At 40.2% G+C, this 27,363-nt stretch overlaps 1 protein-coding gene across 7 annotated transcripts in view; it reads right to left on the bottom strand.

Annotated features, from left to right (window-relative positions):
- Positions 1-27,363, bottom strand: part of GckIII (Germinal centre kinase III) — a 185,842-nt gene that overhangs the window by 4,389 nt on the left and 154,090 nt on the right. For 5 of the 7 annotated variants that reach the window (XM_067096476.1, XM_067096472.1, XM_067096470.1 and 2 more), the window contains 7 exons: positions 9,660-9,885; positions 9,218-9,382; positions 8,438-8,595; positions 7,869-8,054; positions 7,580-7,722; positions 7,219-7,450; positions 6,513-6,890 (listed from right to left, as the gene is read on the bottom strand). In XM_067096476.1, the coding sequence (XP_066952577.1) occupies positions 6,513-6,890; positions 7,219-7,450; positions 7,580-7,722; positions 7,869-8,054; positions 8,438-8,595; positions 9,218-9,382; positions 9,660-9,885 (1,488 nt within the window). Of the gene's footprint in view, positions 1-6,512; positions 6,891-7,218; positions 7,451-7,579; positions 7,723-7,868; positions 8,055-8,437; positions 8,596-9,217; positions 9,383-9,659; positions 9,889-27,363 lie in introns of all 7 variants that reach the window. The other 2 variants (XM_067096473.1, XM_067096474.1) reach the window with 1 other exon arrangement.

Raw genomic sequence — 27,363 nt, 5'->3', positions numbered from 1 at the left:
TCACACTCCAAAAACAAGTAAGTAAAGGTAGGTTAATCCTCCTTTACCTCACCAAATTACGTGCCAGATACAACAAAGGGCCTAACGTGTCGTGCACTCATCAAACACTGTCTGCACTTGCAGAGAGATAATGCAAAAGCAAATACAGACTTATCTCCAGTAGGTTGCTTGAACAATATCTTGAAGGAGAGGCCCTTTTATAAAGCCGAGAGAAGCAGAGATAGCCCTCACTCGTGGAGCCTTCACTTCACATTTTCAAAATCATTCTCTGAAATATTGGAAGTGAGCTTCAAACTCCAGATCTCTCTAATAAAAAGGACATGGCATTCTTGACATCCCGGTCTAAGAGGGTTCTGACCGAAGAACACCATAAGGAATCTGAAGGACCTAATATCTTTGTCACATCCTAAATAATTTCAAGGCTCTGACTGGGCAGAGGAACCTCTCCTGCCTCACCTGCCAAATTCCACAGACTGGAATCTCAAAAGAGCCACTTGCCACGTGGTGAGAAGGGGTCTGCGTTCTGGCCATAAAAACAGCTTGAAAGAACAAATTAGCAAGCAAAATCCTACTCTCATCAAGCGTGGATCTCACTGATTCTCTGCTGCTCAGCTTTCGAAACTAAAAAGAGGTTTTCCTCAAGAATCTCTTAAAGAAGCAGAGTCCATAGGTTCAAATTTCTCAGACATAAAGCCACTTCAGGACTACATCAAGATTCCACGAAAATAACTTTGTATCTGACCTCTTAGAGGTACCGAAGGATTTAATAAGGTCCGTTATATCTTGGTTATTAGAGATATCAAACCTCTGTGACGAAAACACGTAGCCAGCATGCTACGATGACCTTTAATTGGGATACAGAAAGGTTCTTATTCCTGAGGAACAAAAAAAAATCCATAATCTGCGTCACGAGGTTCTGGAAGAGGAATGTCATGATCTTTGCACCATGAACGAAAACATATTCCACTTGGACTCATGGATTGATCGAAGATGGTCTTCTGGCTCTAGCCGATGGATTGACCGCTTTCTTTGAAAATCCTTTGCTTCTGAGTAGGCGTTCGACAGTCTGGAATGAGCGCGGTTAGCCGCCAGACTTGACAGGTTTTCTGAAATCTCCTGAAGTAGGGGCTGTCTGATCGTCTACTCTGTTTGAGCTCCTCAGGAAGTCGATCAAGAGATCCATGAGAACTGGGAACCAATCCCTGGAAGGCCAGAAGGGGGCTATCAAAGTCATCCTGGTGTTGGAGTGGTGCTGAAATTTCCTCAACACCGCACCTAACATCTTGAACGGCGGGAAGGCGTAAAGGTCCAGACCCGACCAATTCAGTAGCATTGCGTCCGTCTGGAAGGCTGCTTGGTCCGGGACAGGAGAGCAGAAGATTGGGAGCCTGTTCGATTTGTTCGTCGCGAACAGGTCTACCAGAGGTTGACCCCAAAGTCTCCACAGCGACTTGCACACTTCTTCGTGCAAAATCCACTCTGTGGACAGAACCTGGTGCTTCCTGCTCAAAGTCCGCTCTCACGTTGAGGCTCCCTGAATGAATCTTGTTAGGAGCAGAATCTTGTGGCTTCTCTGCCCACAAAAGGAGGTCTCTTGCTACCTCGCTGAGGAGTAGAATGGGAGTGCCCCCTGTTTTTATGTAAGACAACGCTGTGGTGCTGTCTGAATGAACCAGAACTGTTTGTCCTGTCTGAATGGTAGGAAGTGTGCACGAGACTCAGGTGGATTGCTTTCAACTCCTTCTTGTTGATGTGCCATTCTTTTTCTGTCGCATTCCACAAACCTGAAATTTCTTTTACTCCAACGCCGCTCCCATCCTACTTCTGACGAGTCTGCAAACAGTTAAGGTAGTTGGGTTAATACGGAAAGCAGAGACCTTTCTCTAATTTTCTTGATCCTAACCACCACCTTAGATCTTCCTTTTGATAAGGTCCGAGATTGGAAAGGAGAAGGAGTCTGGAAGCGTTTCCTGTTCCATTGCTCCCTGAGGTTGAGAATGGAAGGGCCTCATGAAGTCTCCCAGGAGACAAACTTTTCTATTGACGCGAGAGTTCCCAGGAGGCTCATCCAAGCCTTTGCGGAACAGGTATCCCATATCCAGAAAGTTCTGGACTTTTATGTGAGACAGTCGAGATTCTTTTGATCTGACGGAAAAGCCAGAAAAGGAACTGTTTCCAGTCTCATTCCTAAATAGATCCTGGATTGTGAGGAGATAGGTGAGACTCTTCCAATTGATTAGAAGTCTAGCTTCTGTGTCAAGTCGAAGTTACTTGCAAAATCTTCCAAGCACTGAGGCTGAGACTGGGAACGCAGGAGCCAATCAGATAGAGAGAGATCTTTATTCCTCTGAGATGAAGAGCTTTGGCAGCAGTGGACATAACTCTTGTGAATACTTGAGGCTGTGGACGGACCCGAAGCACAGAGTCCTGAATCAGTAAGTCTTCTCTGAAAACGGGCGAAAGAAGCTTCTGGGCCAGCGGATGGATCGGAATGAAAAAGTAAAGCGTCCTGCAGATCTATTGAGACTCCATCCAATCCCGGACGAAGAGAATTGAGGACGGATTGGCGTCGTCTCCATCGAGAAACTGGTTTCTCCGCGAAAAGTTGAGAAACTCCACGTCAGGACTGGTCCAGCCGCCTGAGGCCTTTGGAGACAAGAAGAAAAAGGCGGTTGCAAAGCCTGGAGAGTTGACTTCTTCACGATCTCTATCAGCCTCCTTTTAAAAGCATGGAGGTCTACTTTCCCACTCAGAGACTGAGCATTTTTTTCTAAGTTGCTGGAATATGCTGTCAAAGCTAAAGGTTCTGTTGCAAGAGGGGGGCCTCTTGAGGGGGGATAGAATATCCTTCCTTTAACACGGACGTGGTCACTGGTCGCTCGATCTCCTCCCAAATTTGCTGCAGAACTACAAAGTCTGGCTCCGACTATGCATGGAGGACATGCAGATCACTTTACTTGAGGGTTTGAGTAGTCTTGAGACAAATCTTGCTTTGCCCGAAACGAGATACTGCACGGGTGAGGGCCTGCCACGAAGAGCCTATCTTGATTAACTAGAGGACGAAAGTTTAGCTGGCAGAGAAGGTTGAGAACTTTTGGTTTCCAGGTGATTAGCCTAAAAGGTCCTGTGTGTGGACTGAGTAAGGGGATTTAGGCACTTGGGCCACAAGTTCTTGAGAAAAGGTACTTCTTATCCAGAGTGCGAAAAGAAGAGCGATCTTTGAGTCCTAGAAACTCCCTTGGCGACAAAAAGAGCACCAAAGTTGTAGCTAACCAAGAACTCTAACGCAAGATGGAGGCTAACCAGGCGCACCACACGCAGAATCGCTATCTAAGCAGGACTATGGGCCAAAGAGAAATCACTCGAAATGCGCCGAAAGACCAAAGACTTTTACCTTCCTACCCAAGCGCCCGATAGTCCAGTCCATAAAACTGATGACTTCCAAAACTCTGAAAACGTTCTTCAAAGGTGGTCCAACTCTGAAGGAGAGAAGAAAACGAGCGAGTTCATCCAGAAATCGGCCGAGTGGGAGTCCAACGAGACTGGAGGAAGTCTCCCTGAGGAGGAGGCAGAAGCTCCCAGGAGAGAAAACTTCCTAGTGTCGAGCAAGCCTCCCCGCCTTAGTAGAAAGCTTGGAAGGAGGGAAGCAGAAAGTGGTTTTCCCCTGATCACGTTTGTCTTCCAACCAGGAGTTCATTTTCTTTAATGCCTTTTTGGCTGAAATAGAAAGCACTAACTTCATAAGGAAGAGGTAGATATTTGAGTCTCTTGCGTGCTGAAGGAGAGGGGAAGCCGGAGCCGCAGGCAAAATCCTCAGAAAATTATCAATAAAAAGAAAGCTTCTTATAATCCAGCGAGAGGAGTCTGGATTGCTAGTCTACAGGAAACTCTTCACAACTTCTTCCCTCGACGAAATAGGAGAAAACCCTTCCGCAAGTGCCCTTACACATCTTGTGAAGGAGGTAGGAGCCTGAATAAGGCGAGGAGGCCTGAGCCTGAGAGGCGCCACAAGAGGAGCCTGAACTGGCGCCACAAAGAGGAGCCTGCGCCACAAGAGGAGCCTGAACTGGGCGCCACAAAAGGAGCCTGGGATGGCGCCTCACCTGGCGCTACCTGAGGCGCTTGAGCCTGAGAGAGCGCGGTAAATCTTGAGGGAGCGCTGGAGCCTGACTAGGCGTCAGGCCTGATCCTGAACAAAGGAGGACTCAAGGGACACAGATCGAGGAGGAGCTTTAGACTGGGCTCGAGAGCTCGAACGAAGGAGGGAGGCATCAAATACACTTCAGAGGCTTAGCTGGAGAAGAACCCAGGCCTTCGAGCCCGCCAAGAATACTTCCAATTTTTCTTGTGCATCGCTGAAGAAAGTCATGAGTACGAGGGATCCAACTGGGGAAACGATGATCAGTAGAGCCAGGATCGTGATGAGGAAGAGGCGCGAAGCCGCAATGGCTTACGTGGAAACCAAAGGGAGAACACCGAACAGCTAGGCAACACGAATGGAAGTCTTATACACTCTTGCGCACATGAGCCTTGCGCCTGGGAGAAGACTCTTCTGACGACAATCTCCGGACTCTCCCAAAAAACTACAGGAAGGCTGTGATAGCGAAATGGCTTCTTCTTCTGAACCGCTGAAGGCGAAGATTCCTGACCTCTTCAATGGTCTAGACTCGCGGAATCTCCAGCCTCTACGTTGAAGATCACTGGAGCTTGAAGAAGACACTTCCTTGAGTCGCCTTTCAACGGCAACAAAGCAACCTGGGAAACAACAGGACTGTTAGAAATGCGGCTGCTCGTGAGCAGACCCACTCGCCTCCCTGGACTTCAGCATGTCTTCTCCAGGAGCAGGAGCCTGACAGAGGCTTAGGGTCTAGGAGAACGAGGTAGGCCGAGCAACCACCTCCTCCACCACACTAACGCTTTGCACTGCGCCGGTATTCACAATATTTTGAAAGAATCCATACGCTCATGAAGGGATTTCACATTAACGCCAATATCCTCCATGGCGCCCACAATAGAATTAAATCTGGCGTCCATCTGGACTTGATACTCAGACACGTAACGGGTTCAGGGATATCAGAGTCAGGAATAGGAATATTAGTAGCCACGGGGATATTAATAGAAGTTTCCTGCATAGCTAAGGAGATTCCAGTTTCTGAGAGAGAGAAGAAGAACTTCTAGCTAAAGCCTTCCTGGCTCTATCTTTCTCAAGCTTCTTTACATACTTAGATAGAGCAGCCAATCTTTTTCAAATCCACTGACACATTCATCACACTTCCTCTCATATGAACATTCCTGGACCTCTACAAACCACACAAATTGAATGAGGATCAAGACTAGCCTTGACTAACCTGTCTTTACAGCCTTTGCTGCAAACCCTAAAGGTATAAGACCCAGAATCTGACATGATTATCAGAAAACCTGACTAAATAGGTGACAAAATAACCAAGTGTAAAAGCCGTAAAACCAACAAAGAGCTTCACCAAGTGAAAACAGCTCGATGTGAAGCAGATACAATGAAATTTACTGCTCGATGCCGACAAGCAATGTAAGCGTGTGACAATTATTCTGAAGCATGTTGGAATAGTTCCTAGTACCCGACAGAGGGCAGGTAAGAGCGATCACCCGATGTCGGACTGGCGCTGCGTGTTTGAAATTTTGCCGTGGCGTCAAGACTAAGCTATATGTAACTAACAGGTAAGTATGTGTTAAACTACCAATTTGTTGAACATCTACACAAACCATACACAAACTCATGGAAGACTGCTTCTTTCTTCAATGTTAAGGTCATGGATAGCAACCTCAGTCCTTTATAAGTCCATGACTATGGAAAATGTGAGAAACAAAGGGGAACAGTGCTGCCTATGAAAACATCTCTCTCTTAATGTTCAACTGTAGGGTTTTCACAAGGCTGTCTCAACAAAGGAAAACTCATCTTGAAGAAACTAAGCTTTGGGAAGTTAGTTCACACTCAAAGCAAGTCTCCAATGAATTGCCCTGACTAGCCCCTTATAAAGAAGCCTCCACTTGACTAAGCTCCAATTATAAATTAGCCATTAATATGGCTGTAGATTTATTGTAAGTGTGACTTAAAATTTCTGATGTCTACAAATAATTTTCCTTTTAAGATTGCACAATAAAACTATATATCTATTGCTGGCGATGGTAGAGTGAATTAATGAAAAATGTCTCCAGTCATCCCAAGCCACTTGAATATATAGGAGGGGGGTTAAGTTAAAAGCTAAAGCAATACAGTTTTTTGATGGGAGACCCAGGCAAGGTAATGCAGGCTGAGGGTTCAATACTCATTACTGATGGTAGGCTCAGTGACATGCTGGACCAATCAAAAATTCTGAAGCACAATCATCCTAAGATTGTTTTGTTAGATAGTTGCTCCTAGATCAATTACACTTGGCAATAGATACCTACTAGTAATAATTTCTCCAGTCTAACGTGTTTGCAATAGTACGAAAATTCCCAAAACTGTTTATAAATCTACTATCACAGCTACTTGCCTCTGATATAAGTGGTAAAACTACCCCTGATAATGTACTAGTTGTAGGGGGTGGAGACAATGCCCTTGGTGACTGTGGGTGAGAAGAGTTGATACGATGCTCTGATCTTCTGGACTGTTGAACATCGGAGTTAACCTTATTGTCTCGTGAGTGGTGGACATCTCTATTGTGTCGCCTGTCAATCATGTTGATGTCGTTTCGTTCTGGACGGTCAGTGTCTTGATCAAATTCACGAGATATACGCCTGTCATCCCCATTTGTGTGAGGTTCGCTAGATCTGGGAGAAAGATCCATCTCTCTAGACGACCTGTGTTCTTTATGACGGGAGTCTCGCTTCTCATCAGTAGGTGGTGGTGGTGCAACTGTTGTTGGACGAGTCTGCAAGTGATCATTCTCATATTAATATACCATTCATGGTAGTTCAATTAGGAATACCTAGAACCTAATTCCAGTAGGCAAAAGAATTACTGCTTCCCCTAACTGTACATAAATTCAACTCTGTAAAAGACATATATCTTAAAAAAATTAAATATGGACAAAACCTAGTGACTTTATGATAATTTAAGTAAAAGCAAAGATAAAAATAATCCACTAACTTTTCTTCAAAAGTCTACGGTTATTGCATCAAATGCTATCTAAAGAATTCCATCACTAGAAAATAACAAAATCATCACAGCTCAGTACGCCACTAAAAAAGACGACCTACCGGAGAGGATGTTTTCTCCCTGTATATTACACCATTATCTTTCGGAGGTGACTGAGAGATCGACGATGCTGGTAAACTGTTGTACTCAGGCGGCGGCGATGAAGGCAGTGACAATGAGTCAATTGTTGGCATATTCTCTTGAATACTACTTGAAGTAAATCCTCCTGGTTGCCCTCTCACTGTCATAATCCATGCTGGGTCTTCTATGTCACTCTCTACACGACTGTCTTCACTGAAAAATAAAAACAAGTAAATCACAATGTGTGCATTCCCAAGGTTAACTAATTAACAAAAATCTTTTGCACAGAAAAAATTATTTGATAAAAGTATTTAAAAACCAGAGAGTTACAGTTCAACTTACGAATCAGAGGGATCAGAGTCTGTGTCGGTATCCGTGTTATTTTTTCTGTAAGACTTGTATCGGTCTATCAAATCCATAAGATAGGAATTCTTCTTTGCCTTGCGAATAAAGGCAAATTTCAGCAGTTCTTTGGCAGTAGGTCTCTGAAATATATTGTAATTTTTTAAAAATATTCCTGTTCCACTTACTTGATTTTATAAAAGTTAATATTCGTCCAAATTACATTAAAATGTAATATATCATCTGTACAATTATATCAGTAAAAATTAAATAAAAAACCCCCTCTTACATTTTCTGGATCTTTGTTCAAGCAGGCTTCAACAAACTCTTTAAATGGTTTGCTGTAGTTTCCTGTGAGCTGGGGTGGGTTATTTTTAGGTATGAGGAAGAGGACTCGCATTGGGTGTAGATCACTGTTCGGAGGTTCCCCTTTTGCCAATTCAATAGCTGTTATGCCTAATGACCATATGTCAGCCTGAAATGAAATGCGATAAGGAATTAGAGCATTCCTGATTATCTCCTTTTCTTATATAATTCTCAATCTCTGAAGATTTTTTTCCTTATATAAATTTAATATTGATATATCTACCTAAAATGAACTGCAATCATACTAATTGGAATACAGTACATACGATTATTTTCTTTTACAATAATGCTGCATTATTATTATTATTCAGAATAATAACTATTATTATTTAAGGTGTTCATTTGAAAGACGTAACAGAATACAAAACACAAAAAGAAGAGATCAGTTACTTTAATCATTATTTTGGTAAATAGTCATGTGGAGGTACAGTACCATCACTTTAAGCAAATGTTACAGAAAGGAATCTCCATTTTCTTAATACTATGTCTTACTTTAGAATCATAAGCAGATTGCTTGATGACTTCAGGTGCCATCCAAAATGGGGTGCCGACAAAGGTGTTCCTTTTACTTGTCGTGTTTGTTAGCTGTCCAGCGACACCAAAATCTGCTAATTTCACATCTCCCATTTCACTTAGCAAGACATTAGCAGCTGAAAATGATAAGAAAAACCGACAGTGAACAGACTATTTTTATGTTAAAACGTTTTTAATGAATATCAAGTGGTACAAGTTAAATGTTTTTCATGAATGCTGCAAATATGAAAATGGTGGAAATGTGTTCACCAATCTTCACTGCATTAAGTAAACCTTCACTGTTTTCCATTGCATGTCAAGTGCCTCATGTAGAAAATTAAAAAATAAAAAGATTATCAGTAACATCCTAACTTAATGGACTTGTGTACTAATCGGCTACATCATTGTGATAGTTTTTTTGCTAAGCAACCATTTTTTATGTGATGCATTTTTAGACAAGTCATCTGAATGCCAAATGTAAATTACAGGTTAGATTAGGTTAGGAACTCTGGAATTGCTATTTGCTGTTAGATATCTAAAAAAAATATTCAAGTGCAGGCTATTATATAGGGTCTTGATTGCCTAATGGACTTTGTTACTTATCAGAAAGTCAGACCCATAAAGTGCCTGTTATGCTGAAGTGCTGCTGTAAAATCATAAATAAATACCTATGAAGTCCACATAAAGTCTTACATCAAATGTTCAGCAACTTTTTAAATTCAAAACAGCATCTAAAAAAATTAAAATCTAGGAATTTACCTTTAATATCACGATGTAACTTTCTTTCAGAATGCAAGTAGTCCAACCCTTTTAATACTTCTCTAAGAATAATGGCTATGTGCATTTCCTCAAAGCTTCCCGCTTTCATCAGGTCCAAGGCAGACCCTCCGCCCAAATACTCCATGATGATCCATAATTTTGTTCCTGAAAGAAATATTAGATTTTTCAAAAGCACTGACAGAGCCATTGATAATTCTGACTGACCATATGGAAATAATAGCAGGGCAGTCTTCTATCAGGCAACTGAATCCTGACAAAATACAGTACTAGCTGTACATGTATCACATTAATTTTGCAATATTTCATTCCACTCAAGTTCTTTAACAGATAATGTACTATATGCAACCATCCACACACTTAATGAAATGGGTCATGCTTTTGGACTTGTTCCAGTTAATCTTATCAAAACAAAAGAGCCCACCTTTGAGATAGGAGCCATAATACTTTGTGACGTAAGGGGAGTCACACTGAGAAAGCACCATAATCTCCTGCTGGATGTCTTCGATTTCATCTTCGGCTTCTTCTAAATCAATAATCTTGATGGCAACAACTTGGGTTGTGCGTTTATCAACGCCCTTGAATACTTCGCCAAAGGAACCTTTGCCGATCCTCTCCTGTTTCGTGAAGATCAGCTCGGGGTCCACTTTCTGAAAAAGCGATACAAATCCAGTTTAAATATACGTAATCAGGCCACTATTCAAATTGGAAAAGTTAAAAATGACAAATGGGAAAATATTATAATCAGGTTATTTCTGTCCCCCTTGAAATATGCATATTTTGAAAATTACAGAAAAATATGTTGCTTGCCTATGAAAAACTTTACAATGACATACAGGAAAAGTCACTTTACATGGACCTCAAGAATACTTTTGACAACTGATAAAATACCAATAGGAGGATGTGAAGGATCTAAAGTGTAGAAAGTAGTCCATGGAAATAGATGAATATTGATGAATGCACATTATGGTTACAATTATGTAGACAGGATAAAGATGATTGAATGAAAATTGGGGTCACATAAAAAAAAAAAAAAACTGATACATCCTATTACGAGGTACCAGGACACAGGACTTGAAAAAACAATGTATTACTATAACACGAATTCCAAAACAGAGACAATTGTTATGAAAACAAAACGAAAAATGCAGCATGACATCAGTTCCGAAAACCTACTTAGTCATAATGATAATCTGAATATAAACAATGACAGGAAGAAGCAACTAATCTCTATAACTAACACGAGAATGAACATGCAAGGTGAGTAAAGCTTTCACTCTCAGCACACATGCATGTCAACGGGTAAACCTACATAATAGGAATTCCTGAAGCAAGGTAATCCTTGTTGGCAGCAATCAAAAGTGTTCATAGATGAAGATCTGACCATGAAATAAAAAATGACACACTAAAATCAATGATGAGTTCATGGTCTTTATAAAGCTCAGGAAACTTTACATAATTATGTAACTTATATAATCTGGCTTCTCATAAAGCTTCAGAAAATGAAACTAGTTTACTCTTCCACTGAGGGATTTCCCAGCTACTGAGAGGATGGCTAGATACACCTTGACCACATTAGTCATATCCGTTGGTATGACTCTGACCTGGATTAATGGAGGTCAAGATTGAGCTGTGCATCATTACGGAGATAAGGTTCATGCCAATGAGACACGCACTACGATCATAAAAGTGAAAAAACATCTTTGGTTAATGTTCCTTCATTATTGTATCTCTCTCATCATTGTATCTATCTATCTATTTACATACATATATATATATATATATATATGCTATCCAAGAATTAAAGAATACGGCTCCTCTCATATATTGGATCATGAGCAGTAATTGTGGTCTTGCAAAGACGACAAGGGATTCTGGAGACGAAGATAATTACCTATAATTTATTCCCAAATCATTCAGGAGAAGGTTGGCGGTTAATAACCGCGGTATTCTCTCGAATCCGACATATGGCACACAAATCCTTTCCAATTATGATTCATAGGCCGAGAAGGCGCTGTTCAATTCCAGCTGTCACGTTCATCAACGAAGCTAATGAATATAGAAAGGTACACTCCTGTCATCTCTGAACGACGATGAAGCAGCATTTAAACTGATGTGAAAACACGCGATTTCGTTGAGACCAAGAGTAACAGTACATTCTAATCTAGACCTTGCTAAATATTGCGCTCTAGGTAAAAACAAGGGAAGGATGGGAGAGTTCAAGGGTAACGTAAAAAAACATCCGTGACACCTGCTAGCTTTCAAGTACACAAACCGTTCTCCACACGCCACCAAGCTATAAAGAATTGCAAACCAAGCTTTCATCTTTGGGTTTAATTTATCACTCTTCCAAGGTGATGATGGTCAGTGAGGAAAAACACAAACCACAGTGCAACCTTGACTTTCTTTTATTCATGACACCTGCCATGTAAAAAGATTTACGAAAGAGCTTTATAAATACAATAACTATAAACCGGACTGCTAGATGATATACAACCCGAAATAGCAAATAAATAAATCAATCAAATAAATACACTATACAGAGACGACGCAACTGTGGCGTTCATCTTTTACAAAAGTTGAAAAACGGCAATGTTTTCGATAAAGGTCTGTTTTCGAGGCTTGGTCTTTAAGAACAATAATTCTAAATATTGTAATAATAAAGATTCATATAAATTCCGCATTAGTACTCTCGTAAGAGACAAATTACACATGCACTTCACTCGAACACTGAATAGGAGGTTCTTGTCGCAAAAAAAAAATACCCCTATTATAGATTCCACTTCATGAAGCAGAGAAGCAATACGAAGCATTGCACCATATTCTTTTTACACATCTTTTGGAATCGATAAACTTAAGTGACGAGTACCGTGCTCACTAAACATCTTTTATATTCCGATATAAAAAGGTTCTCATTTTACAAACGGAACGTAGCTAGCTTCTAAGCAAATTTTCATTGTGAAAGTATGAAATAAATAAGACGATTCGTGTTCATCTTCTGTACGAGAAATTCACGACAAACCTGAAACACTCGCTTGCTTATCGGATGATTGCAATTGATGAGATGAATTTTCTGGAATAGTAGTTTCTTTCCTGAGAGAGAGAGAGAGAGAGAGAGAGAGAGAGAGAGAGAGAGAGAGAGAGAGAGAGAGAGAGAGAGAGAGAGAGAGAGAGAGAGAGTTAAAACTTGTCTTGCTATCTATAGACGCTATACTTTAATACTCCAAAATTTAAAGAAAAGGGCTGTCTTGCCTGGGTATATGGAAGGATGGGATACAGATCTAGGTAGTGGAGGGAGGGTAGCTAAAGGATCAAGGAAGTCATTGCAGAACTTCCTGGTGAAAGGAGGAGGAGGAAGAGGAGGGGGAGGATCAGGAGGGAGAGGGAAGCTCCATGGAAGTGAGGCTTGAGTTGGGGTCGCCTTGCTGAAAGCTCGCCCGGGCGGGCGGGCGCGCGCACACACACCACAAACACACTATTAATACTACTGCTCTTCCTAACAGCTTGGTTGCAATCATCCACCAATCTCAAGTAGATACTTTCGTGAGAGCTTCAGTATGTATATTTTATAATGATGGAGAAAGCAGTTCATAAAAGCTGTAACAACACTCCACAAAGCTCACAATTAAAAACAATCACAGTAGTTCCTAGGACACGTTAATTACACATATCCTCGTTGAGAGAGAGAGAGAGAGAGATTGTATGTAACAAGTACATGTCATGAAACGACATCAAATGAAGGTTTGCAGAACAAAATACACAGATGATGAACTACTACTTCTGGCAGCTGGCAGTCACAATGCCCACTCTTGATTCCACCATCTGACCTCTCATGAACCCCTCGGGCGGAACACAGTCCGGTACCCATTCATGTAAAAGAGACGAACACCCGTGTTCCTTTCTCGTCTTTTATGAAAGGACCCGTGGGATTATAATACTATGAATGATCTGAATGCTCTGCTTGTACTGACATTTTCTCTAATGCCTGAGTATCTTCCATATGCCAGAGTTAAGTTAAAAGTCTCTGATACCTATATACATAAATAAGGGCACGTGGCCTTTCTAGATAACTATTTACGACGAATTGAAATCTCTCGAGAGAATAATCTCAAACCAGCTCCCTGAGAATGCAAAAGCATAAACACCTAACTTTATTTTTGTTGCCCCTCGAGGAGGAGGAGGAGGAGGAGGAGGAGGAGGAGGAGGAGGAGGAGGAGGAGGAGGAGGAGGAGGAGGAGGAGCGACCAATAAAACACTGTTGCATGACGAAATCACAAGCCGGCTCCCGAAAGGTCGCATTCCAGTCATGCGATTCTATTGTTGCGTAATAAAATGACTCCTCTGTCGGTTCCGGATGCTAGGTGTGTTTGGAAATGCAAAAATAACAATGGAGGCTGGTGTTTATGCCACAAAAAATTCCTTTTGTATCAATGGTGGTTTTACGTTTGCAGTTCTGCAGAATTAAGCTTGTATTCACTCCTTTGAAGCGATAAGTAATTTAAATAATGAGAGAGAGAGAGAGAGAGAGAGAGAGAGAGAGAGAGAGAGAGAGAGAGAGAGAGAGAGAGAGAGAGAGACTATAATATAAGCAACTGGCAATATATCCTCTGATACGTTAAAAAGCCTTCGTTTTTATCTTGCCACATTCATATTGAAATTTTCTACAAAACAATTCTTCTTTCTTTCCTCTAGACAACAGCCAACACGGCAAAAATCGGTGAATGACAGCCATCAAACGCCCTTTTGCTATTTTTAACATCCGTCCATATCGAAGATCTAGGCGGCTCGCGTTACACGTCATGACAACAGCCGCTCTGATAACCAGAAACGACACGACGACAACGACGTACAATGCCGGATCCAGTTTCAAAAGCAATCTGTTGGAAAGTCTCAGCACATGTCAACTTAGTCTTGGTCTCTGACACATGTAGGCTGGCTTAATCTCGTCAGACAGACAGATACACAGATAGATAGATAGATAGATAGATAGATAGATAGATAGATAGAGGTGCAGTCTGGCTAAACGCTACCGGAAGTACACATCACTCTAGAAACATGTTAAGATTCTCTAAAAAATCCTTCTGTTGGAAAGTCTCCGCACACAGCAAAGTTCCCTTGATGTAGATAGTTTGGCTAAACACTATCGAAAGTTAATATTACTCTAGAAACGTAAGATTCTATCAAAAACCCTCCTGCTGAAAGGTCTGCGCACACATCAAAGTTCTCTTGATGTAGGTAGTCCGGGCGAAACGTTACCGTAGGTGAGTATTACTTGACGACACCAGAATTCCTTAAAAGCAGCGTAACCCTATCACGAATCCCGTACGACGATAAACAAACAAACCAAAACCAATTTACGTAACGGTGGCGCGGCCCCGGGGCCAAGAACAGCCGCCTTTAACGCGGCTACCTACTACTACTACTCTCCGTCTAGATAGAGAATCTAGGACAAACACAGGCTTGTGCTATGGCTTACCTAGATACTACACTCCAGACTTGTGCTATCTTTCGCAATTAAAAACTATGGACTTCTCAGTATTATTATTATTATTGAATAAAATTGGATTTTGCATTATTTTTATACTGAGGTTTTCTCAATTATTATTATTATTATTATTTAGAAGATGAGTCCTTTCCATATGGAACTGGATTTTGCGAATTGATTTTATACTGAGTTTTCTCAATTATTATTATTATTATTATTTAGAAGATGAGTCCTTTCCATATGGAACAAGCCCACCAAAGGGGCCACTGACTTGAAATTCAAGCTTCCAAAGAATGTGGTGTCCATTTGCAAGCAGTAACAGCAGGTAGTAGGAAATACCGAAAGAAAATGTAAGTAAATTACAAAATACAATGAGAACTGCTTTAGAGTAGAATAAATTACAATGAGAACTGCTTTAAGGTAGTATAAATTACAATGAGAACGGCTTTAACGTAGTATATATTACAATGAGAACTGCTTTAAGGTAGTAATGCACTGCATCTTCGCTTGAACTTTTGAGGTTGCAATTGCACACACAAATATAATTTAGTAGAGTGTAGCACGGTTTCCATTCACCCAATTTTCTCATATTGGGGCTACTGAAGACGATACTTATAGTCTGAATTCAAATGTAAAATGGGCTCTTACCCAGATTCTCAGACAATTACAACCCAGTGCTCTACTTTCTGTTCAAAGAAAGCGGTACTTACAATTAACTTTTTTTCCAATAGCTCCAAGTGGATCAGGCAAATCATTCCTAACTCTGGCTCATTTTCGAGAACAAACAAATCAAAGATCAGTTCCGCAAAAAAAAAGAAAAGAAAAGAAAAAAAAAAAAGAATTCGTCAACGAATTAAAAATTAAAGAGCTTCCCAAAAAAACGGCATTAAATTACTGAACATTACAAAGTGACTTTTATAGCACTAATTAACAACATAATGGGAGTGAGGAAGAGTGCATTAAAAAACTGTGATCTCTTAACCCCACAAATTGTCATTCAACATATGTGCTGGCTTGTGTTGTTTTCATTCATTTGCCCCCCCCTCTCTTAGAGAGAGAGAGAGAGGCAACTAAATTTCTATGTAGTCATTTCTTAAAGAGATAAAGATGTATGAAGTATGAAGTCTTCTGCACACGAATTCTTCCACGACTCAGTAGTTTTAAGTGTGAATGCGACAGTGACCATTGCCCAGCTTCATGCTGAAAAAAACTGCTTCATGCTGGAAAAATATATGATGCATAAATTTTACAAAATCCAAAAATCCTTATGCGCACTGGAAGACAAAGTTCACAATTTTCTGCTGAAGCAGAACAATTTCTACAAACTACGAAACAACACTGTTTCCCTGCGACTTCCTTTTAAAACGCAATGACTCACCAAGGCGAGAAAACCACGAAAGGCGCCTGAACAAGGCTGCGGTGACGTTCCTTGCAACACGCAATACGTGCTTGCATCACTCTGTTGTAATCTCTGTTACTCTGCTGCTAGGAAAATCCGAGAATATGAGGAAAAACACCCTCTGAGCGAGGACTATAGGAAGAGGCCGATATCCTAGTTCTTGGAGGATTCAGAACCTTCTTTCGCAAGAAATCGGGAAGCACAATGTTGCTATTAACAATATTTCTTTTCCTAGAAAGTGGGAGAAGGCAACAGAAACCAAGCTGATCAACCCAGCGCTGCCCGGGATAACTCTGAATGACAACCGATAAAATCTCTCTCTCTCTCTCTCTCCCTCTTCCCTACATCCCAGATAATTATTAAGTAATAAAAGTCCACAATTATAAAAAATAAATAGTATTAACAAGCAAAAGACAAAATAAAGAATTTGGAAACTTCAGTATTTACGTTAAAATAACCTAAACACTGTTGTGAATCTCTTAGCATCCCAGATAATACTAAGCAAAGACGGCAATGTTGTTGACAACAACAATAAAAACAAAATCAGTAGGAAAAATTCACCAGGAAGATGCGAAGACGACCAGAAGAGGGGCAAATGCACAAGAAGAAGAAAAAGTAGCAGGGGAAATTACGGTTTCACATTTTAACGACCGATTGTCATGAATGAAGCAGCCCGTGCCAGTCACACGTAGGTAGGGGTAGCACGGTGGGAAGGGGAAGGAGGGAGGGAAGGGGAAGGAGGGAGGGGAGGAGGGAAGGTGAAGGGGTTTTCGAGGGGGTGGGGGAGGGGAATGGATGTCTTGACACCGCATCATTACCATTCCTATTTCTTCCCAAGCCATAATGATGAATTGTTACCAGCGGCACCACAAACAGACCCTAAAGGAGAGATATCGTACCTCTGGAAGAGATACTGTAGTACGATGATACAGTTTTCTTTGGATGGAAATCGGGTTTTCGATAATTGGGGTATTCCCCCTTTTTTTTTCGGGCGCGATCAAAAGTTCAATGGTTAATTGTTCCTACGCTGTAATACACGTGCCAATCTTCCCTCTCTATATGTAACAGAACCTTGATTGACATCTCGCTAGACGTTAATTGTATGTAATTTGCTTTACACGATCTTAATTGCATACTTATTCTATCCAATTATTCTAAATAGAATTTTACCAATATGTTTTTGTTACCTCATCCTATCCTATAAAAAGATAATACTAAAAGGTACGGAGCTTGATATGTAAACATTGGAGACTATAATTTTACTCAATAGCGGAATATTTCCAAAGTATAATTTACTCAATAGCGAAATATTTCCAAAGCATTATAATTTTTCTTAAACCTAACAGAAAAATTACTCTTTGTCACATCTCTGGCATGTAATCCATCTTGCATGAATTGAAAAAGGAACTCATTGTTCAGCATCAATGCAATTCGGTTCATGTTACGGTAAAGCCGAAAAAAGTAAGAGACTGGTATACTTATTAGGCTTTGCAAAGTGCAAAAAGGTTGGCCCTTTGGCATTATACGGCTAAACTTGACGGTCAAGCTATTTACCGCATTCAAGTTTTTAGGAAGCATTTCTTGAATGATATGCGTTCTTCAATTAACGTTTTACATAATTCGAATGTGGAATGTAATTTACACAACTGAAATTAAATAATTTCTACAAAAATATTGAAAACAAACTTGTAAGAAAAACAGACCTGCAAAATACATCAGGTCATGATGGACAGCATCACCAAAATAGACAAACTTAACCCCATGTAACACCCCAAGCTGCTGATGCAGCAGATGAGAGAGAGAGCGTTGGATGACACCTACAGAGACAAAAAGGAAGTGATGAAAACTCCAAAGTCATACTAAATGCTTTCTTCCTTAATAATCAGGGTATGGCATCTAGGCCATGTCCGCGATATCGTCATCATACAGTTTCCAAGGTCGCACGGTTTTATTCACACTCGAAATTCATTCACCCCCTCTATAAATGTCATAATTTTAACTATAAAAGATATTAGAAAGGTTCTCACTACAATAGAGGAAAACAAAGCTTGTAAGTGAATGATTTACCAGATATTATGATACCAGCTTTCACATATAAAAGATATCACAAAACTGTACTCTATCCTTAAGGATGTATCCGTCAAAAATACATAATTACACACATTATGTATAAGGTTTATATGTATACGCACAATAAATATGTGCAGGGGAGGTAGCGTATTATATTACATGTAATGAATTTCTTGTCTAAGCAATGTCATAAGACAAAGCACCCTTTAACAACAGAAGCGTTATTCTTTCGACATAATCAGAACCCAATAAGTTGGTCCTGGATATAATATTCTTCACGTAGACATCGGAAGTACTAGTTTATTTTGTGTGGAAGAACACTCACACAAAAATGTCTAAGCTACAAAATCCTCGAAATTTACGAATGCGCGTTTCTTTCTAAATCATTCAAAACCAATTTACACTTAAAAATTCTTGACTAGTACAGTCAAATGACATTCTTCTTGATTGTGAATTTATACAACAAAATAGTACTTTCCTCGTTTTGGTTCAGTTGTTATAACCCAAAGAAAAAAAAGAAAGAAATAAAACTTGTATATTTATTCGGAAGATTAGCTGAAGTGTGTCAACTTCACATTAAAAAAAAAAAAGCTAAAGAAACATTACACTGGATAGCCTGAAGAACTAGTCCAGTCCAAGAGAAGAAAAAACGAGAGAGAGAGAGAGAGAGAGAGAGAGAGAGAGAGAGAGAGAGAGAGAGAGAGAGAGAGAGAGAGAAGAGTTGCCCTGTGCTTTTTGAAAAGGGAAGGCTGGAAGACTGAATGTCAACATCAGCATCATCTTAATCATCATCATCACCACCACCACAAAGTGCCGCTCGCTCCCCCTTCCCCCCGAAAAAAATATATATATAAACCAAAAAACTTTCTCTCTGACCCCCTCTCTCTCTCTCTCTCTCTCTCGTCCTGCCCTCTGGCCTTGTCTCGGCCAAGTTGCGTAAGCGTATATATGCGTTCAACAAGCCTGCCATCAGCTCAAAAACTGCTGCTTCGAGTATAGTGCAAAGGCGCCCTATCCCCCCACCCCTTACCCATTCACCACCGGCCACAATCCTCCCCCTACCCTCCCCAACAACTACATACCTACCAGTGACTATCTATTCCTTCACTTGAACTACAAGTATGGAAAATATCCAGTTCGCAAACCGGTTGCCAACCGTGGACTTCCAGCCACCCTTCCACAAACCACCCGTCCGTCCAGAAGTGCTCTCCTCCACAAGGCATTTTCCTCCCCCTTTCCCCCTCCCACCCATAAACGGATAAGCAGGGGGGGGGCCTCCCCCCAAAACTGCAGAGAGCTGGACTCAGCTTGATTCTCCAGATCTCAGACATTTACGGTAAACGAGACAAACTGTGATTATTTCTGGATGTCAAAATAATGTTCTCACAGTGTCCTGAAAACCTGGTCTGACTGATGCCAAGATCATGAAAGAGTGTCACTTGAAAACCTAATTATCCGTAAAAATTAAAAACTCTGAACATGAAGTTCACCTCTGCAAGCAGTTAGGACCTAGCCACAATCTCCACTCAAAACATTTTAACGGACTAAAAGGCAGAACCCGTTCTGCCGGGCAGAATTTCGTTCCACTAAGAACCGCCTTCCGGCAATTAATTCAACCTCAGAGTATCTGCACACTTTAAGGCACCGAAACTCTTTCATTAGTTCTTATTCGTCCGTCATAAACATTAAACGTAATCTGCTTTGATGCGGATGAAACTAGTCTTTGTAATCGTTCAAAAAGGGAGCTAGGAGTTCAAATATATACTGTTCATTAAGAAAATTTCATTAAAAAAACTACATTATGAAATACATAGGGCACTCTACGTCACGTTTATGCTTTTCATAATAAAACTATGAAATAAAAGGGCGATCTATTTCATGTTTATGTCAGCAAACTCAGACATAACAAGGGACAATCTGCTTCATGTTTATGCCAGGCGATCTGCAAAAGCATATTAAAAAAAAAAAAAAACCATATTTTAAAAACATACATCCTTTTCGTATTCCACAACGAGAATTTCACGTGAGCAATATGGTCTCCGTTTCTGTAACTTTTGTCAAGGATGCATATATAATGACAGCCAAACTGCTGCAAAAGGAGGTACTTACGGTGAGCACAGAGCTATGGAACACTCATTTTTTTTTTCTCTCCACACCCAAATTACCGACCACAATATTTACCTAAAATACGGCTGCCTGACATTCTGCCACTGACAACCACCATTTTGAAAGTCTTCAGGCGTTACTTATCTTCGCGAACAATGTCACGGGTGCACGACAGAGAGAGAGAGAGAGAGAGAGAGAGAGAGAGAGAGAGAGAGAGAGAGAGAGATGAATACTGAAGGCTGAAGGTTACACCAGCAATTCCAAAAAAAAGTATGAATTCTTCGGCATTGCAGCAAAACTAGTACACAATCCCAAGTCAGGTTGGTCGTTTTAAAATCGAAATGGCCCCGCGGGAGTAAGCCAGTCTCCCCCACCCCCACCTTTCCCCCCCACACACACACACCGGACACCCAACCACTCGAGAGAAATCCCATTGACAAACATGAAGCTGGCATAATGAAGCCGGATATCTGCCTGTTCTTTACATACAACGGCATAATAAGTTTGAAATTCAAGGCTATATATTCTTTGAAATTTGGCAAACCGAATGAAGTGAAAAAGAAACCAAGTAGATTAGTACAGTTTCAGGAAATAGCCGAGCATTTCGTGAAAGGTCGGGCATCCGGATAAAAAATGGCACGAAGACTAAGCCAATGCCCAAATCTGTAGGGCCCTCTCCAGCATCCGGTCTGCCCGAGAAGAAAAATGAAACCTTGGCATTCGGTGACACACACACACACTGCCGGGATGGGTATTAATGGAAGGGGTCACGAAGAGTTCCATTAATTATACCCCAGAGGAGAAGGGTCCGAAACAGCGCGTGAAAGGTTGAGGTTAAGAGGAGAACGAAAACAGTAAATGGTATGTGGGTAAATAAGGTCAAAGATGATAGAAAGTGACCACTTTACCTGCTGCGGTGGTTTTCATGAAACAAGTCTTGTGGTTTTATACCACTGTTGTTGTGACATAAATAAATGGAAGTCATTTTCTAAAGGGTTCTCAGGTACACAACTGACAAATGTAGGCACTCCCAATTTTATTTGAAGAATTCCAATCAGTTCATTTTCAACCAACAACACTTAAACATTACGACACAGTAAACCCACATTGACGGCGGATGAAAATGCTTCCTTTGAACTTCATTCTCTCTCATTTCTGAAGCTTTATCATAAAAATGTTACGACTTTATATGAAAAAAGCTTACGAATTCTTAAAACAGGTCCCTTTAAATTATATTTTCAAACAAAAACAAAAAAATCAGGCATGAAGGAGAGAGCGATACAAGCAACTAAATCTTTAAACGAACAAATATTAAACATTACGTGAAAGATCTTTCAAAAAAATGACTCTTTAAACGACATTTCAAACATAAAAGCAGGCATGCAGGTGAAACGGAAAATATCACGGAAAATATCAACAAATATGCATGTAGCTGAAAAGAAATGTACCAACAAATCCCAGCACAACAAGGCCCGAGGGAAATTTAAAATGTCTCCAGCTAACATATGCTTCAGTTAACAAACACATATGTAAACAATGACTCAACCTCTAAATAATCAAGAGTGTGATTTTAACGATACGGACTCCCACAACAAGTCGACCTTCCTTCCACATGCCACGCCCATTAAGTCGATGATCGAGGAAAGGGAGTTCCCCTAGGGGGGAGAATTACGAGGACAAGGGGATTACAACACAAAAAATAAAAATCCAATCGAGTGACCCCTTGCTCATGGCTATCAACTCTTATCAACATTTTCTTTTATTCTCTGGGACAGAAGATGAAACTAGATTAGCTCAACGTTGCAGATTTTACGACTTTTAAAAGTTGTATTTTTCCTGAGATACAAACCTACGACATGAGAAAAGCCTCGCAGTTGCATTATGAATTAATTGTTAGGAGAGGGTGGAAAGGAAGGTGGAAGAAAGAGAATATGAAAGGAGGTACAGTAAAAGGAACGAAAGGGGTTGCAGAGAGCCTGTACTTGCCTACATTGCACCGCATGAGGGGCACTGACGTCACTTACCCCCTTCCGGGTTCGGCTGTTACCGATTCACTAATTCTCAATCGCCTGACAGTTATGCCTAATACTGCGTAATATTTCCCAGTTCCAGAGGTCCCTTATTCCTCAAACCGTTGCACTGTGGTACAAATTCTCTCAGGATGTTGTTCAACAGCAACCTCAAAAGTTCAAGCCAAGTTGCAACGCAATACTATCCTAAAATAATTCTCCTTGTATTTTAATAATTTACTGACAATTTTATCTGTTCATTAATTTGTTAATTTATTTCTCTTTTCTAATAACTAATCTCTTCTATATGCATTTCCCATTACATTGTTACTTCTTGCAAATGAACACCATATTCTTTGGAAGCTTGAATTTCAAGTCAATGGGCCCTGTGGTGGGCTTGTTCCATATGAACAGGGATATCTCCTGAATAATAATAATAATAATAATAATAATAATAATAAAAATAATAATAATAATAAGAAAGAAGAAGAAGAAGAAGAAGAAGAAGAAATCTTTTCCAGAAAAAAAGTTAACCCACAAAACTACATTCAAACACACACCGCATCGTACCCTTACTTGATAAATGGCCGAGGATTCCTACTCTCTGCGAGCTAAAGGTTTGTTTACTATTACACCCACAGTGCAAATTCCTTACCAAGCCTCGTCTTGGACAGCCTCCAGCTACTGCATGTGCGACCTAGCAAACATTTAATGTAAAGAACACGCGACCACTTAAATTTGATGATACTGTTCTGTGGATACAAGGGAAAACAGAGACGTTGGGCTGCGGCCAATATGCGAAGGAACTGAAACAAACTAAACAATACCTATTGTTTGCAGAGTAAGATATGATACTGGACATAAAATATTTCGTTCTTTGGAAAACAACAGAGAGAGAGAGAGAGAGAGAGAGAGAGAGAGAGAGAGAGAGAGAGAGAGAGAGAGAGAGAGAGAGAGAGAGAGAGAGAGAATCCCCTTGCATGCAATTTACCAGTTTGCCTGTATGTATACTTCGTAGTCGATCTATACAGCTAAATGGAATCTTAGCTTGAAACTGGGTAAATTACTATTTTTCGCGGTCACACTTGTAAAGGCACTCAATTCTATTATATAAAAAAAAACGACTTGGCAATTAATGAAACGCCACATAATGGCAACAACCAAATACTTAACCCTACAGTGTGGAATTCAATTCCCCAACAAACTTAAACAGATCACGACTTTCTACATCAAGATAAACCAAAACGCTAACTTATCCTTAAACATAAATAAGTAAAAAATGCGCCTTAGTCTCTTCGGCGCAATCGAGTTTTCTGTACAGCGTATAACGCTGTACAAAACTTTCAGTCGCGGCCCATGAAACTCAGCCACGGTCCGGTGGTGGCGTGGGTTGTTGGTACCTAAATCGGTGCCAGAAGTACGATTATGGCTAACTTTAACCTTAAATAAAACAAAGACTACAGAGGCTAGAGGGTTGCAATTTGGTATGTTTGATGATTGGAAGGTGGATGATCAACATACCAATTTGCAGCCCTCTAGCCTCAGTACTTTTCAAGATCTGAGGGCGGACAGAAAAAGTGCGGACGGACAGACAAAACCGTCGCAATAGTTTTCTTTTACAGAAACCTAAAAGTCCTGCTATTTCCGGACACAAGTTAAATATCTAGATTCACGAGGACGAAGTAAACAAAGGCGTGAGGTCCACCTTCCCAAAACTGCCAAGGAACAAAGCGCCAGGTGGCAAGAGAAGTCCAGCTATACCTGTTCCATGACATCACCTAGAAACGCCCCCTCTTATTCTCCTTCGACGGGAACTGGAACACCTGTCCTTCTAAACCTCTAGCAACATTGGCTATCTAAAAATTCCAATTTTTTAACCATAGCCATCTGGAGCTAAGAAATTAATTGCACGCTTCATTGAATACGTTAAATGCTGATAATCATCTCCATTTTCTTATGAAATATGGTAGAAGAATTACACTATTTTTCCAGAGAAATGGCTTTTATTAAATGATGAATGTTAAAATCTGATATGGCTTTCATTAAATGATGAATGTTACAATCTGATATGGCTTTCATTAAATGATGAAGGTTACAATCTGATATGGCTTTCATTAAATGGTGAATGTTAAAATCTGGTAATGATCTCCCCCATTTTATTAGGAAATAAGACAGAGGAATTACTTTGTATTTTTCCAAAGAAATGTCTTAGTCTATATGGAGCTAAACGAAAACAAATCTAGACGAATTCTTACATTTAATCACACCTGGAACGACGAGGAACTATTTAAAAAAAAAACACTAAGAATACAATAAGATTATAATGATTATTTGCTAAAAGTTGTAAGGTACCTAATCCCAATACGACAGTCACAGATGGGAACAAATTCAACATTGATATCATGACATAAAAGAACGATGCAAGAATTTTTAATTAAACATTTTTTTAGCTCAAAAGCTGTCTGATAATAACAATAACAGTGTTTAATATATATTATATATATTATATATATATATATATATATATATATATATATATATATATATATATATATATATATATATATATATATTATTAAATAAATGACTTTACTGCATCCTGGATTCCTCTGCGAAGGGCCAATACGCAATTCAAGTTCAGTATAAAGGTCAAGGGCGTCTCCAACTATACACTATGCCGGCTCATCTGAGCCTTAATCCTCGCAAGAAGTTCAATTTTTATAATCATACATAGAAGTAATGTTAATAAGACTGCCAAAAAAACAGGTTACAAATACAGTACAAACAAGTTTTTTTTAAGGTTAATGACGAATGATTTTACTCACGTTCGCAATGGATGAAGATGAAAGCCAACAGAATGTGGGTGATGCTGGATGCTAGTCGTATTAATTTTATTCATTATGTGCTAATAATATTAACGTTTACAAACGCCCCAAGATCATTAATTTACAAAACAAAGTTCAATCATTCACAAAAGACATCTTCGTGGAAAGAAATTCCTTGACAGGTAAGGAGAAAAAGTGATTTCAAACGCAGCATCCATTTATGAAACAAAAAAAAAAAACAAATACAATTTCCCGGAGTAAACAAGTTTTTTTTTTAATTAAAATACCAAGAAGCAACGTTAAAACATTCAACCTCTGGGAGAACAGGCCTTCATTCTACACGAATGTCATAAATAATCCAAGATCATTTCAGGCCCAAAATTTCCAGGTATCTATTTAACCCTGTACCTCAGAGAGAGAGAGAGAGAGAGAGAGAGAGAGAGAGAGAGAGAGAGAGAGAGAGAGAGAGAGAGAGAGAGAGAGAGAGAGAGAGAGAGAGAGAGAGAGAGAGAAATTCCGTTCTCGCCTACCTACTTACTAGACTATCCTGCAACGCCCAGGTTGTGCGTTTAAAATTCCACTACTTCATCTCATTGACGCAATACACAAAAGCCACGAAAGTTTGGATACAAACCACTTTCCAAGCATACCGCAAACATCGTGCTTGTAAGTAATTAGTTCCCTACGTGCTGAGTAAATTTCTAGTTCCTTTTCACTGCGCAGGCTGACTGTAAAACAAATATTAATGGCATTTTAGTATAAAAGAGCATGCGCATTGGAAAAATTGTAAATCTGTCACAAACTTCGGTAGCTAAAAATTTCCTGAATGTGGTATCCCAAAATTTGAAGTTCATATATCAGGTCTCTGATGAAGGTACTGATCAAAGTACTGATTATATGGCATCTTGTTATTCAGGCTTACCTAATACTTAACCACAATTTATCAACTTCTGAGCAAATGAACTTTGCAAGGGATTGCAATAGGAGTAGTAATGTCACAAGACGGACCTTGGCTGCGATGTTACATCAAAACGTTCTCACAAAACTGTTGAGGTCTGGGGCTTCGGAAACCTGGTCTGATCGCCCTGGACCCAAACGTCCTTTAGACATCCGAAAGGTCCCTGGCGTCTGACCTTGGGAGAAAGAGCCTTTAGGGCAGAGTGGTGGTCCTTAGAGATCGGCAAGGAAAGGTATAGGTTACATGGAGGACGCGTAAAGAAAAAACTAAACCGCACCAGTCCTTCCTTGGCGTTTGTTGTTCGTCAGATTACCAAATGTTTTGAAGCCTAATGATCTCAAATTCAGTCAGCAACATTAAGAGGATGTAAACTTTGATTTCAACACAGAAAAATTCGACGTATTTTCGGTATATAATAACATTTACTACTTATAAGCCAACAAAGCTTTTAGGACTATTCAGAAGAGGAACACATTTTATGCTTAAGAGAAGGTTCTGATTCAGATTTTTGAGCGACGAACAATAAATTGCGCTTGGTATAGACCAGATGCCACGGGATTACATTAAGCAAGAAACTAAAGGAAACTCTCCGGTAGCCTACAAATACGATATTCAGGTGATCCTTCGAAGTACAGGCAAGATCTAAGTGGCTGCTGTTAGCAGTGATCAAGGTTCATCAGTCAGCAGGCATATTAATTAGTCTCCAAAGCAAACTTATTCCAAAACTGAGAGAGAGAGAGAGAGAGAGAGAGAGAGAGAGAGAGAGAGAGAGAGAGAGAGAGAGAGAGAGAGAGAGAATATAAAATTAGTCTCCACAGCACACTTATTCCAAAACTGACGACAGAGAGAGAGAGAGAGAGAGAGAGAGAGAGAGAGAGAGAGAGAGAGATTTACGCAATGAATCATCATTCCAAGGCTTTACATCTCCCAAGACCCTTTCCTCACACATTTTCTCTTCCAACCTCACCGAAAGTTTCAGGGCCCGTTCCCCCGTTGCCTGTTCGTACCAGTGTTAACTTCCCAACCACTAATGGCAGCCTCATAACACCTGAGATGCCCTAGGAGATAACCAACAAACTTTCTCTCTACCCCTTCTGCCCTGCTGCCTGCTCTGTCTCTATCTCTCTCTCTCTCTCTCTCTCTCTCTCTCTCTCAAGAATTTGCCTAGGAATTCTCCCACGGAATGAAATGGCGATTATGTGGAAAAAGTGTGAGGAATAGACGAGTACCATTTATTAATATAATAAAAATTGGAATATAATAAGTTTATAACAAA

Source organism: Macrobrachium rosenbergii, chromosome 53 (assembly GCF_040412425.1).
Source record: "Macrobrachium rosenbergii isolate ZJJX-2024 chromosome 53, ASM4041242v1, whole genome shotgun sequence".
Lineage (NCBI taxonomy): Eukaryota > Metazoa > Arthropoda > Malacostraca > Decapoda > Palaemonidae > Macrobrachium > Macrobrachium rosenbergii.
The sequence above is the reverse complement of the archived record's forward strand: the minus strand, read 5'-3'. Positions and strand labels throughout refer to the sequence as shown.